The sequence below is a fragment of the Theropithecus gelada genome, chromosome X (assembly GCF_003255815.1).
Source record: "Theropithecus gelada isolate Dixy chromosome X, Tgel_1.0, whole genome shotgun sequence".
NCBI classification, from domain to species: domain Eukaryota; kingdom Metazoa; phylum Chordata; class Mammalia; order Primates; family Cercopithecidae; genus Theropithecus; species Theropithecus gelada.
In genome coordinates this window covers 101,647,299-101,661,403 of record NC_037689.1, presented here as the reverse complement: position 1 = coordinate 101,661,403, position 14,105 = coordinate 101,647,299, and the positions used below count along the sequence as shown (strand labels likewise).

Sequence of the window (14,105 nt, the reverse complement as noted above, 5' to 3'; positions counted from 1 at the left end):
GAGACCTGTCCTTAGCTGAATGCTTGTTGGCACACAAAGTTGATATTCACAATATCAACTTTCAACCAATCCCCAGTTTTCATACTGTTTAAAACCGGACATTGGAACAGGAGCTGGGAACTTCTTACTATTGCTGTATCCTTGAAAATTATAAGGAAATGTGGTGCTAGAAATGGAGTTCTATGACTTCTCTTCATCTGCAATTCAGTGAATTTCTGACTTCCAGAAGCCCTTATATTCATTCTCTGGATAATCTCACAAAGAGTTTTCAAAGCCCTCAAGGAAATGAGTTTTCACTGGAGAAAATAATGCTAGTGACTGCAGGTTAATGAGTTCCCCCCTCCCCCACCAGATTACTTAAGGCTGTATGTCTGCTGCCTGAACCCTGAAGGCCAGGTGGTGATCCAAGGCCACGCATGGTGCCCAGCTTAGGAGCCAAGGTGTCCGTGAGAACCAAAACATCCCAGGGCATACTGGGAAACATACCAAGAAAAAGAGTCTCATTGCATATGGAAGGCAAAGAGCCAGAAAATTAGCTTAAAATCAGCTTGCAGACGAGTGTCAGGGCAGATCCCCAGAGCTGTCCTGCTGCCACCCAGGAATGCCCCATACGTAAGTCCCAATAAATTCATCTACTTATCAAGTTGAACTTGTCCGGGTCATTCTTTGGTCTCTTAGCTCCTTCCCAGTTTTGAGGGGGCATTATTCTATACAGTCCCAGGATTTTCCCTTACCAGTACCTGATGCCCAGATTCCAGCTCAGGCAAGCATACTGAAGAATGATCAGCCAGTGAAGGGAAAACGGAGGGCCCACTGGATTCTCACTCAGCTAGTTAGGGGATGAGGGTGCAGAACCTGACTTTAGCTAGAACACAGGAGGAACTGAAATTTTCTTGCAGCTCAGAAGTTTATTAGTGAAGGGGATTGGGCCATTTGGTGTTTACATGCTTGACCCCTGCATCCCTGTGTCCTGGCTGTAGCAAGGAAGAGGGCTGAGTGTTCGACTGACCACAGGTGATGTCCTCCCAGAAACATGCTGACCTCTCTCTCCTGGATCCCTGTTGCCATGGCTGGGGTCCAGCACTATCAGTTATGCTCCACATCTGTTTCTTGTGCTTGAGCTGGATGGATGATGTTTTTTAGGATCTCAGCATAGTATGGGCCAAATACCTGCTGATTATGATGCATCAGATTGAGAAACTTCCAGCCCAGTTCTGCCAACTCCCTTTCAATGAGAATGAGGCCTCCAGGAAAGTGTAGCAGAGACTCCTGCATGCCATGAAGCAAACAGCATTTGAGAAACAAACGGATCCGCTGATCTGGGAGCAGGGGAAAACAATGAAAAGAGGAACAAACAGGGTTCAGAAGAAATTCACAATGCCTTTGCTCTATCTGCTCACCAAAGTTTTGCGTTAACAGAGTTATTCACTGACCTCTCCGCTCATTCGGGTAAACTGTATACATGTGATTTTTGTTTGTTTGGGGGAGTGGAATGCCTTCAAGCTCCCAAAGGACAGTGCATGATCAAAAGATGCTGAGGTAGTAAATTTCTAGGGGGTTCATAAGATTATGTAGCTGGACGTGAGATCCTAGTGCCCATTTAACTTAATAAGAGGACTGTAGACCCGGTACCTGAAAGTAACAACACATGTTGCAACCAGTGCACCACGTTCAGGCCCATACACCCAATCCAGGCTACGATCCGATGCTAAAGTTCAAAGCAAGCTGGCCAAGTGTGCTGCTTCCATTCCAGCATGGAACATACCCTACAGCCTAACTCAACAGCACTTCCATGGAGAGGCGTAGGGGCCCAAATGGTAGCTTAAAGCATAGGATAGAGAAAGGGTTTCTCCATATATCTTGACCGACATTTAGAATATGCCCTGGAACGGGCTGGGTGCGGTGGCTCACCTATGTAATCCCAGCACTTTGGGAGTGCGAGGCAGGCGTATCACGAGGTCAGGAGTTCGAGACCAACCTGGCCAACATGGTGAACCCCCATCTCTACTAAAAATACAAAAAAATTAGCCAGGCATGGTGGCACCTGCCTGTAGTCCCAACTACTCGGGAGGCTGAGGCAGTAGAATCGCTTGAACTCGGAAGTTTGAGGTTACAGTGAGCCTAGATCGTGCCACTTCACTCCAGCTTGGGCAACAGAGTGAGATTTTGTCTCAAAAAAAAAAAAAAAAAAAAAAAAGAAAAGAAAAGAAAAGAAGAGAAGAGAAAAAAGAAAATACCAGGAATGATTCGTAGGGTTACTGTGACAGTATCCAACACCTGTGAATGACATATCTTGGGTGCAGAGCTGCCTTCAAACCATACATGCATTCTCCAAATTGAAAAAGATCTATTTGAACCATGCACATTATAGAAGAGGAAACTAAAGCGAACAACTTTCCAAATGATCATGCCTTTTCATTTTTAAATGGTTAGGTAACTCACTTTCAGGGTAAGGTCTACCCACCCCCGCACCCCCCACATTCTTGCCACTTTTCTGCACGACGACCATGGGGATTCTTACCAACAATGCTCCGAATGCAGTTTTCTTTCTTGGTGATGTTCTGGAGTTGGCCTAGGAGAGATGCTGTGTTTTCACTGCTCAGAGTAGTGAGGCCCATGTCCTTAAGGCCTTGATGGATTTCCTGAGACACCTGTTCACTCACACTCAGCATAGTCTCTTCAGGCCTAGATAATGAGGGATAGAATGCAGAGTGGGCCTGGCAGAGGGACAAAGTCCGGAGAGCCTCATACCACAAACCAGGCCTATTCCAGGAAGAATTCCGGCTCTCTGCCACCAGAAGACAGCATTAGCCACCGGGCAGATGACATACACTCATTGTTACCCACAAGGCACCACTTGATCCAAACATACAGCACCATACGCCACTTCGATGAAAACAAAGTAAATTGGGCAAGGGCTCGGTTCCATCCTTGGATCTACTCAGCATTCTCCAGTCCCATCAACTGTATTTAAATATTGTTTTAAGACTCTATTGGATATTTTTCACGGTTTTTCTCCTACCCCACCAATTAAATTGCAAATAAATTAAGAGGCCTGGACTTCCAACTCCTCCTTTTACTTTGGTATAATATCCCTGCCCCCACATGCAGTGAATGGTCACTATCACTGACCAACTGATCAACTTCTGGATACACATAGCACAAATCCACTGTCATTCAATCAAGTATATAATGATGCATTTTTAGCAAGCACATAAGGAATATTTGCAGCAAACTGGCTTCCACACTCTCCTCTTTGGAAAATAAGTTTTATTCTCTGTATCCCAAACCTCAATACAACTTATCAAAGATACCAAAATCTTTGCAGATCGTTTCCAAGGGCCTTTGTGTGGTTTGTGATGAAGAATAAGCAATAATAGTATTGATATTACCTATGTCCCAAATACCACACATTTTTCCCTCTAACAGAGATCTACGAATATTACCTGGAGATAAATTCCTCAGTTAGGGCCTTGGTGATGCATTTCAGTCTATCCACAAATTCAGATGAGCTGAATAAAATTTCACCAGAGAAGCTTCTGGCCACTAGCAAGACTGAGGCCAGGACAGTTAACTGGTGCAACTGGAACGCCATTTCCTGGAGCCGGGTTCTGTCCATCAGCAGAGTCTGGTGAGGGAGCGAAGGACAGCCCATCAGAAGAGGAGGGTTTGAATGGAGGCACTGAATAGCATAGAACAAGGCAATGCCCCAACACACATCCCTACCTCAGGGAATTCTTCGTTTTCAGGATCCCAGAGGAGGAGGTTCAGGTAGCCTTGGTATAGCACCATTGTTGGACTCGGGGGCTCTGAGTTATTACCTGCCCCGTTTGGAAGTGAACACGCCATGCTGCGAGAGGAGCTAGGTGACTCAGGAGAACTCGGACATGGTGTAGTGATGTCTGTGGCTGCTTTGGTTAGCCATTTTGTGGTATAATCGAGAAGACCTACGACGAGAAGGAAATATGCATCGTAAAATTCCAAGGCTTAAAGAGGACAGCTTTGAGACATACTCCTGGTCTATAAAGAAGTGATTTTGTAGATCTTTCGATCTTAGAGAAACACTCCCTCTCCCTACCCCTTGCCCAAGGAAGAATCTTCCTTTTCAAGAAATAGAAAATAGCCTCTATTGCTATAAGAAGGCAGACCTGAGGTCGAATTTCCCCTCTCTTGCCCTTAAATTTTAAACATACTGGGCTGTTTATCAAGGAGTTCCTGGAATTTAGCTTGTTCATACTGGATGGAATGCTCCTGCAGGTAGGGTCGAAAGCTCTGGATGGTATAGTTCACCATGTCCATTTTCATTAGGCCCAGAACACGGAAGATGCCCCTGCCATAGGGAGAAACAGAACATTTACACTATTAAAGGAAATCTAGTGTGGAAGGGTGGAATCCAAGCAAGGAGCCATAAAAGCAGAGTATCTGAGAGTTAGAAAAAGCCTTAAAAACAAATAGTCCTACTTCAACTTATGAATAATGGTATTGTGACCAGTGACCCAAGGCCATAGAGTGAGTTGATGGCAAAACTAAGGACAGTTATACCTCCTGACACTTTAACTACCATATTAGAGGTCTTTCGCCTGTAGTCATTTTGTCACCTTAAAAAAAAAAGGGTAGTCAGTGAAAGGAAAATCACCAAGGTGTTAACAATTATATGTGGGTAGCTGGGATGTGGGTGACTGAATTTCTAACTCCTTGAGCAGATCATTTTACTATTCCAGGTCCTGGTTCTTCTAGCTGTGAAACACGGAGAATCCTCTTTCCTGTCCCCTCACAAGGTTTGAGTTGGGACAAACAGGACAACATCTGGGAAAAGGCAATTTGCAATCTATAGGAGAAAGAATTACTGTACCTTAATGTCTTAACAGTATCATGACATAAAGGAGACCCAACTGATCTAAAGATCATCAAAGGAACCCTGGGAGACTGTCCTTGGAAAATAAAAGCCAATAATCCAGAAAGGAGAAAGGGTGTGTTAGTCAGGTCATCAGTACACAAGAGCTAGATAAGACAGGGGCTATATCACAGCATCTGGCTCAGAGTTCTCCAGCACAGTGTCAAGAGCTAGATAAGACAGGGGCTATATCACAGCATCTGGCTCAGAGTTCTCCAGCACAGGGTCTAAGGCAGATTTGGGGGACAGCACATCTAGACTCTCACCTCAGTAACTGTACTGGATCTGTTATGGCCTCTAGTTTCTGTATCGCTTCATCTCGAACTGGTGCACATAGCAGAGTCATCAAATTGAGAATGTAGTTAGAAAGATGAGGGACATCCAGGGCCCCATGTTCTGCTTCCTGCTTGAGGAGATCTGTGTCCAGAGCTTCTTCTATCTCATTTCTTAGGCGGTTCTGCCATGGTAATAGCAGTGATAGCAAGGTCTGCCCAACAAAGGAAATCAAAGGAGCCAAGTTCTGTTTAGAACCTCAAACTTTCTCCAATGAACTACACTCTTAGGCCAAAGGCATCCCAGATTATGTCTTCTGGGGGGTAGAAAACTGAGTCTCTAACTCTCTTAGAGAGTATGATTTCTTTCTGTTTAGAGGACAGTTACCATTCAAGGTTTCACTGGGATCAGTTATATTAGTAGTCATTATTATTTTTTAGGTAGAATGAGGTAAAAATATGAATAAAAATAAGAATGTGGTTTTAAATGTGTAGGATATTAGAAATATGAAATACACACCACCACAAGGAGATGAGTCATTCTTAATAAAGGATAAAGACATTTTTAGATTGTTTTACTCCAAAGTGTGAGGATAAAGTAGCAAATTTGGAATCTTTAAGGTTCCCTTGAAATAGCCTTTTGACTCAAACAGGTAAGTTCCTTGTGGGCAAGGGCTCTCCTATTCATCTCTGGGCTTCTGAAACACATAGACCATAGTGGGGTTTCAGTAAGAATTTGTTTATTTGAGTTATATATTGTTATAGTAATCGCCCAATGGTCAAGTTTCATCTCATACAAATAAAATGGAAGCTGCCCCATCTTATCTATTTAAGTAGTAGGTTACGTTAATAAAAAAGTATGCTACTTGATATATTAATAGCCATTGACGATCCAAGGTTCTGAGATGCCCAGGAACTTCCCATCCACGAATGGGAGTTGGTTACTCACCTCCTTAACATCTTTTAGAAGTTCAAGAGCACAGGTGAAGTCAGGAGGAGTACTCAACAGTTGTTCCTTCAGATGGTTCCAAAAAGCATTGTACATTGCCTCCGCAAACCTGCCTTCTACACTATAAGAAGGGTTAAATGAGCAGATTGCTCTTTACCTAGAGAATTGATACAGGATCATAATTTCCCAAACAACATTTAAAATTATGAAAGACCATTAAATTGACAGGCTAGGAGGACCTATGTTTACACTTGAGAAGGGCTGAATAAACTGAAGTTAGTCTCAGATGGAAAAGCATTGGCTAAATTCTCTCAGAAGGGTACCTCAGGGTTCCAGAGATGCTCTCTTTCTGCAGCAGAAGAACCATAAACTAGGAGTTGAGACTCTGACTTCTAACGCTAGTTCTGCATCTAGCCTGGATGTGTGACTTAGTTTCCACAGCCAGAGACTTAAAACTTTGAACCAGATGCTATTTTTCCTTCAGGCCTGAAATCTAGGAAAGGACTTTATCTCTTGATAATACTTGAAGGTCTTTTGAGACACTTTAAATTCAGCAAGCCCAAAACTGAACTTCTGATCTTCCTTCTTTATATTTGTTCCTCATGTATACTTAGTTCTGTAACCAGAAATCTGAGACTTTTTCTCTTTAAAAAATGTAATAGTAGGCCGGGCGTGGTGGCTCACCCCTGTAATCCCAGCATTTTGGGAGGCCGAGGCGGGCGGATAACAAGGTCAGGAGTTTGAGACCATCCTGGCCAACATGGTGAAATCCCGTCTCTACTAAAAACACAAAAATTAGCTGGGCGTGGTGACAGGCACCTGTAGTCTCAGCTACTCGGGAGGCTGAGGCAGGAGAATTGCTTAAACGCGGGAAGCAGAGTTTGCAGTGAACTGAAATAGCACCACCGCACTCCAGCCTGGTGACAGAGCGAGACTCGTTCTCAAAAATATATATATACACATATGTTTGTGTATGTGTATATATGTATATGTATAGCACATATCTGTGTGTGTATGTATGCATATGTATATATACACACCTGTGTGTATGTATGTATATGTATATACACATATCTCTGTGGGTATCTGTGTATATGTATATACACATATCTGTGTGGGTGTCTGTGTATACACATATCTGTGCATATATATGCATATGTGTATACACATATCTGTGTGTGTATATATGTATATGTGTATACACATATCTGTGCGTATATATGTATATGTGTATACACATATATGTGTATGTATGTGTATGTATACACATATCTGTATGTGTGTATACACATATATGTGTGTATATGTATGTATACACATATATGTTGTGTGTGAATGTATACACATATATATATTTGTGTATATGTATACACATATGTATGTGTGTATGTCTAAGTATACATATATGTGTTATGTATACACACATATATGTGTATGTGTGTGTATGTGTATACACACATATATGTGTATGTGTGCGTATATGTATATACACACATATGGGTATGTGTATATGTGTATATATACATATATGTGTATGTGTATGTGTATATCTACACATGTGTGTGCATGTGTATGTGTATATGTACATAGACATATAGCTATATGTACACATACATATATGTATGTGTATGTGTATATGTACACATACATATATATAATAGTAATGTATGCTTTCTGTTTACAAAAACACAAGTGATTAATAAATATATGAAATAAAAATTCAAAGTTTCTCCTCCAACACAACAATCTAACCTGTGAAAGTTCAACTATTATCTATCTGGTATGTACTGCAGCCCTTCTTAATTCCTTTCCCCTCATGTCTTTTATCCACTCAGTCACCAAATTCCAGAGATTTTGCTTCATAAATATCTCTGGAATCAGTCCCCACCCACTGTCATCTCTTTCCCGAACTATTGCTATGGTCTATTAAATGGCCACCTTCTACCTACAAAACCTTACCCCAACAATGATACATATTTTTGATAAAATCAATGAGTTTTCTAAGATAGAAATCTGATCATAATAGCATACTCATTTAAAGTTTTTCAGAAGCTGCCTATCTCTAGCAGTGTACGTGGCCTTTAAGACCCTTCACGATCCTATTCTGCCACTTCTCCTACCTTAACTTTCTTTCTCCTCCTACGTCCTGTGCTCTAACAATAACAGTCCACTTATAATTAATATATAATTGTCTTCCATCCCTCTATGCCTCTGAAATGACATTTCCTCTTCCAGGAGAGTCCCTTCTCCCCTAAACCACCTGAAAAGACTCAATTCAAGTGTTACCTTATTAAGAAAGTCTTCACCAAAAAACAATAACTGTGCTTAGTATAATTTTATAAGCCCAAAGGGAAAACTAATTGTCAATTATCTGTAGATAATGTATAATCCCAAACTCTATTTCAACCTCTTATCCAGTATACATTTTGTATTACTACATTTGAAAAAGCCCGTTAATTTGAATACACAGTGAAATTCAAGCCCTAAATAATATCATTCCTCCTGCGTCATCTACCCACCCCCTGAGATCCCTAGCCACTGTAACAGACCTTCATTCTCTTAGTTTCACTTTTTTCTACACCCCTACCAGGAGAAAAATGAATCTAACTCAGGCCCCAGGGACTATAAAGGCAATGAGGGAGATGCTACAAGACCTGTGTTTTGGTAAAAACTTCCTTCAGGTAAGCCATCCTTGGCAACAGGCAAAGGCAAATCTAAGAAGTATGAAGATCAAGAGAACCACTGACAAAGCGAGGAGTGCTTTATGTAACAGAATCCCAAAAGTGGCAAAATAACAGAAGCATTTAAGGTGGGAAATTAGAAATACCATAAAATACAGACTCAGACAAAGAAATCAACCCATTTAACTCTTAATAAATACTAGAAGCATTCAATCCATAAATGCTGAATGATTCTTAATCATATATTGCGATATCAATATAATTAAGAGAAACCAATATAAAGCCTAATTGTAGAAGCACACTATTTATTGACAGGGATCTAATCTTGATTTGCAGAGTCTTTATTACACTGATTATGAAGCAGAAATGTCCCCTGAAATTTCCTACCCATGAAGACTGAACAAAACCACTATTAGAAAATCTACTCATCTGCGTCTCTTTAATCCGTAGACAATTAAAAGATGAACGGCTAGGAGTTACTTCTTCCAAGTCTGTCTGAAAAGATCTGAAAAATCACTCTATGTTTCATTATTAACTAAGATCCTGAAATGAACATTCTGACAATACAGAATGAATACCCCTTTTCCAAGATGCTTGGGACGGGAGTACTTTGGATTACGGATTATTATTATTGTTGTTGTTTTTTTGAGACAGGGTCTCACTATGTCGCCCAGACTGGAGTGCAGTGGTGCGATCGCGATCTCAGTTCGCTGCAACGCCTGCTTCCCAGGCTCAAGGTATCCTCCCACCTCAGCCTCCTGAGTAGCTGGGACTATAGGCATGCACACCATGCCCGGCTGATTTTTGTATTTTTTGCATAGACAAGGTTTTGCCATGCTGCCCAGGCTGGCCTTGACTTCCTGGGATCAGGCAATCCACCTGCCTCGGCCTCCCAAAGTGTTGGAACTTAACAGTCGTGAGACACTGCGCCTAGCCAGATTATGGATTTTTTGGATTTTGGAATATTTGCAGCATACTTGTAGTATACTGCAATGAGCATTTCCTTTGAGCATCACGTTGGTACTCGAAACGTTTTGGAGTTTGGAGCATCGTGGATTTCAGATTTGGGATGTTCAACCTGTAACTGGAGTGGTTTATTACCTGTTTAAATATAATTTGCTGCTTTGACCCTTTAAAAGTTGTAATTACACTGGTTTGTTGGTACTATATAAGACATACTCAACCATTAAATTTATTAATAAGATGCTTCAAACCTGACCAAAAGCCATTTGTCTATGTACCTACGCCCCAGGAAGAGTAAACTGGAAAAAAACCTGAAAAATCTGTACCTGTTTGAAGGTAAAATGGTCTCTTCCACATAGAAATCTTGGTTTACTACGATTTCATGTGCGATGCTCAGCTTGGAAACTTCATTAACTGTCTCTATCAGATCTGTGACAGAAAAGACATCAGGTCTGCTCTCTGGGGAAAAAAAAAAAAAAAAAAAAAAAGTGTAACCATCATCAACAGGGAACCCACAGAAGGAGAATTTTTATTTTATTTAGAGATTCACTCTGCCAAGTAAGGCTCCCAAGTTTAGATTCATCAAACGGATCTTACACAGACTCATTCAAACATTTTACTATTAGAAGTTTTCTGAAATCCTTGCTCTTCAGTAACACTGAACATCTCAGAGAAGTCAGGCATGGGAGGAAGAAATTAGTTTTTGAAAAACATAAAACAGATTTCAAAACCTTCCACTTGAAATGTAAAACCATAAGTAAAACACAGCAAACAATGAATAAGTTGTGATTTGTAAAATTAACGTGTATCTAAAAGTAACTGTGTTCCCACTGTTCTCTTCCTACCTCAGGGGCTACACACAAGATGAAGACTAAAATCTCCTTATAGATACCACGCAAATCTTACTAGATGGCTCTAAAGCTGAATCCTGCTTCTAAAACAGTAGTTTCCAAATCTGGGAATTCAACAGACAACATTTCAAAACACGAGTGACGGATAATGATTAGAACAATTTTTATTTTTCCACATATGGACACGAAAGCAAACAAACAAACAAACAAGAAAACTACCCTACATCATCAAAATAATCACTTCATAAAAAGAAAACATATTTTAATACCTCAGAAAGTATAAAGAAAACACAGTCAGCATTAAGAATAATTTTAAATTGAATCAATTTAACATTATTTTGAAAACTCATTACAACATCTTTATTGTTTTATTTCATTCAATATTGGTAAGAACTATGTCACAGCCCGGCACTGGAATTTGGGAACCAATGTTCTAAATTCATTATGCAGAGTACTTTTGGTAGTGGAACAAAGTATATATAGTAGTTACAATTATTACTTGATATGTAAAATAAAATATGCAATAAAATGATTTTGTAACTCAATTTCAATGTAATTTCATAACTTGGTGAGAGAGAACTATTGATCCTCAAGATATAATAAAACTCACATATAAGAATCCTAAAACTCACTCCAAGAAGATGGTCTAGGTATGCCCATTTATTTTTCATTAAAAAACAGTCGATGAGACTTTTCTTGAAAAGTTAGTCTCATCAACTGATATTTCCTTTCTATCCTAACGAAAAAGCTACATATGTTAAAATACACCATCTACTTAATTCATTAAGACATCATTTATTTGAGAGGCATTATGAAGTCTGAATTGTGCCATTCTGCTTACTAGCAGTGGCCCCAAGTGGCCACCAGAGAAACACATGTGATTCAACTTCATACTTTTTCCCGCTTCAGTCTTCAAGAGGTTAGATCAAACTGCTACATCTGGAGAGGTCTGCAGATTAATCTTTGGTTAAATTCACTGGAGATTATTGTAAAATAACTGCAATTTGAGTTCCTGTGAGGTTGGACTAGTCAAGCCAAAGCTTCAAATGCCTAATATAAGGTGTGAAAAAGATTTAAAGTCCCAAAGTTCACATAAAAATGCTATTATTAAAGATCTAAATAATTTTACCCCAGAGCAGTGGTAATTTTTATGTCAACAAAGCACCCCTGGAAAAGGACAGAACACAATTGAAGCAACAGATAATTTGGATCACTTCTGATCTGTCCTAGATCTACCATTTACACTTTACAAAATCAAAATACAAAAATGCTATTTATTTCCCGTACTTTGAACTGACTAAATCACTCTCGACTATTGTAAAACACAAGTAATTTGCTTTGTTGGTCTCTTTCTCTAAAACCAAAATCTTTTAATTTTACTTACCCATTAGGGGCCTAAGTCCTGCATGTAAAAATTAGAGGGGGCAGAAAGACAAGAGAAAGAATAATCCAAAAGAAGACTAACAGAAGGATTAGTAAGGAAAAATGCAGGGTTGCAAGAGCCTTCTATATCCCTTAAAGGCCCTTAAATCACAGGCTGTCTATTCCTTTAGCCTAATTGCTGTCCATAGAAGTGATGACATGATTCTAGACCTACCAGGACACTGGTCATGTAAACAGAAACTCTTGCTTTTCTGGCTCTGCCCTGGTGTTTTAGGCTCAGGGGCCCCATTCTCCGCTACACTGGGATCATTCTGCAACACAGTTTCCTCAGTCTTCGGCATCTTGATGTTATCTGGAATTGGAGAGAAAAGAAGAGGCAAGCTGTGTAAGACCTGACTCTCGCCCACGGACAAAAAGAAAGAGCGCTCTTCAACTACAATTGGGTGTCCTGGTGAATGAACCCTCTGTCCTCAGTTGAAAGGATTAAGGACTAGGGCTCAAAGGTTCTCAAAGGAACAACTAGGGTCTTCAAACAGGCCTTGAGGGGAAGGGGAATTAGCGGCACTTCCTTTACTGAAATCAAGAAGTTTAGTGTTGGGCAAGCAGAAGAGGAAAACAAGGCCCAGAGATGGACAATAACTCGCCAGAAGCGGGGCACACTGCACATTACTGACCAAGCTAGGAAAGGAATCTTTCTCGGCTCTGGCTACCTTTCACTGGTCCTGGAATACCTTCTAACTCCTTAGCTCCTGCTCCAGACCTTCCTGAAGGGGCTCTGGCGGCCTGGACTCAGGCAACAGGGTATCCCCCACGGCCCTCGGAACCCTAGTCCCTCACCTCCTCCTAGTCCTTGACTGGCTGCCTCGCCGCTGTGTCTGCTAGTGAAGCCCCTCTGCCTGCCCAACCTGGTCCTGGGAAGTACCATTGTAGCCAGCAGGAGAGGGGAGATCATCAGAGAGGAGTAGGACGGAGCCATGGAGATTATGAGGTCCGCCAGGATCGCACCCCTACCAGTGGCACTAGATAGGAGAGTCCAAACGTGAAAACAAAGGGTGATCCATTTCCAGGGTAACAGGGTGGTATCAATTGCCCAGGGTGCCTTGGAAACCAAGAGAACAGGAAAGGCAAGCAGGGCCTCACCATTGGGTGATAAAGGCAGGAGGCTGAGATAGACATAAGGAGGCTTCGTGTTCATACCCTCCCGCCCAGGCTCGGAGCCCCTCAGGAACTTGAAAGTAATCTTCTCAAGCCCTGCTCCTCATGAGTGAACTGTTCAAAGCTTTTATCCCTACTGCCCCAGAAAAAAAAAAAAAAAAAAAGATAGCATTGAAATAACTATTTAGGGGAGAAAATAAGCATTTGTTATTTATTTGTTTCACTTCATGCTGTTCATACAGCCCCTACAAATGAAGAACCAACAGGGCTACAAAATTCCAGAAATCTGTTTTGGGTTTTCTTTTATCTTTTGTATAAGTGAATCCTCCACACAAAGTAAGGAGAGACACATAAACTGTTAAACTCTCATTTTACAAATATGGAAATCAAGAATCATTTTAAAGGGCTAGCCACAGAAGCTGTGTGGTAAAGGGGCAAGACCATAAGCCTGAGAGGAATCCTACATTTTGGTTAGGGGTCTTTCAGCTCAATTCTTGGCATGCTCTTCATTGCAATCCAATTGTGAGCTTTGGAGCTCATCTGTAAACTGAGGGCACTGGAACGGATGATCCTAAGGGGCCTCATGCTGCTCACTCTTCAGTCCTAGTCTACTTTGTCTCTCCACTTGCCATTCACCACAGTCATATGAGAATCCCTGGACTGGCCTATTTCCAGCATATATACATTTCCACACTATACTATTTGATCCCTCTCTTACTCTGACTTAATTTCTTAACACATTGACTTGTTTCTTTTATAAATTAAGACTATGCGGTGACCAGATTCTCACCACAATCCTCACCTTGTTAGTGGCAATAGTACAGTGTGAATATCTTGCACAACATGGGAATTTTGAAGAAGAAAGTTATGGGAAAGAGGTTCAAGAACTTTCCAGCCTAGGAAAAATCCACCTTAACTTCCAGGCACAAGAGGATATGAGGGAACTTGGCTAGTAAA

General features: G+C 41.0%; 1 protein-coding gene across 2 annotated transcripts; it reads right to left on the bottom strand.

Annotated features, from left to right (window-relative positions):
- Positions 1-888: 888 nt before the first annotated feature.
- On the bottom strand, positions 889-12,894 carry LOC112615459 (T-complex protein 11 X-linked protein 2). 2 transcript variants are annotated; one of them, XM_025372143.1, is made up of 10 exons: positions 12,831-12,894; positions 12,208-12,345; positions 10,086-10,188; positions 6,116-6,236; positions 5,161-5,381; positions 4,194-4,330; positions 3,727-3,947; positions 3,447-3,628; positions 2,522-2,685; positions 889-1,319 (listed from the first exon to the last, which is right to left on the bottom strand). In XM_025372143.1, the coding sequence occupies exons 2-10, from the start codon at positions 12,332-12,334 to the stop codon at positions 1,087-1,089; spliced, it is 1,509 nt and encodes a 502-aa protein (XP_025227928.1). In that variant the 5' UTR covers positions 12,335-12,345; positions 12,831-12,894; the 3' UTR covers positions 889-1,086. The 2 variants fall into 2 exon arrangements, with proteins under 2 accessions (XP_025227928.1, XP_025227929.1); XM_025372144.1 differs by having other exon boundaries at positions 5,161-5,351; positions 10,086-10,211; positions 12,831-12,870.
- Positions 12,895-14,105: the final 1,211 nt, after the last annotated feature.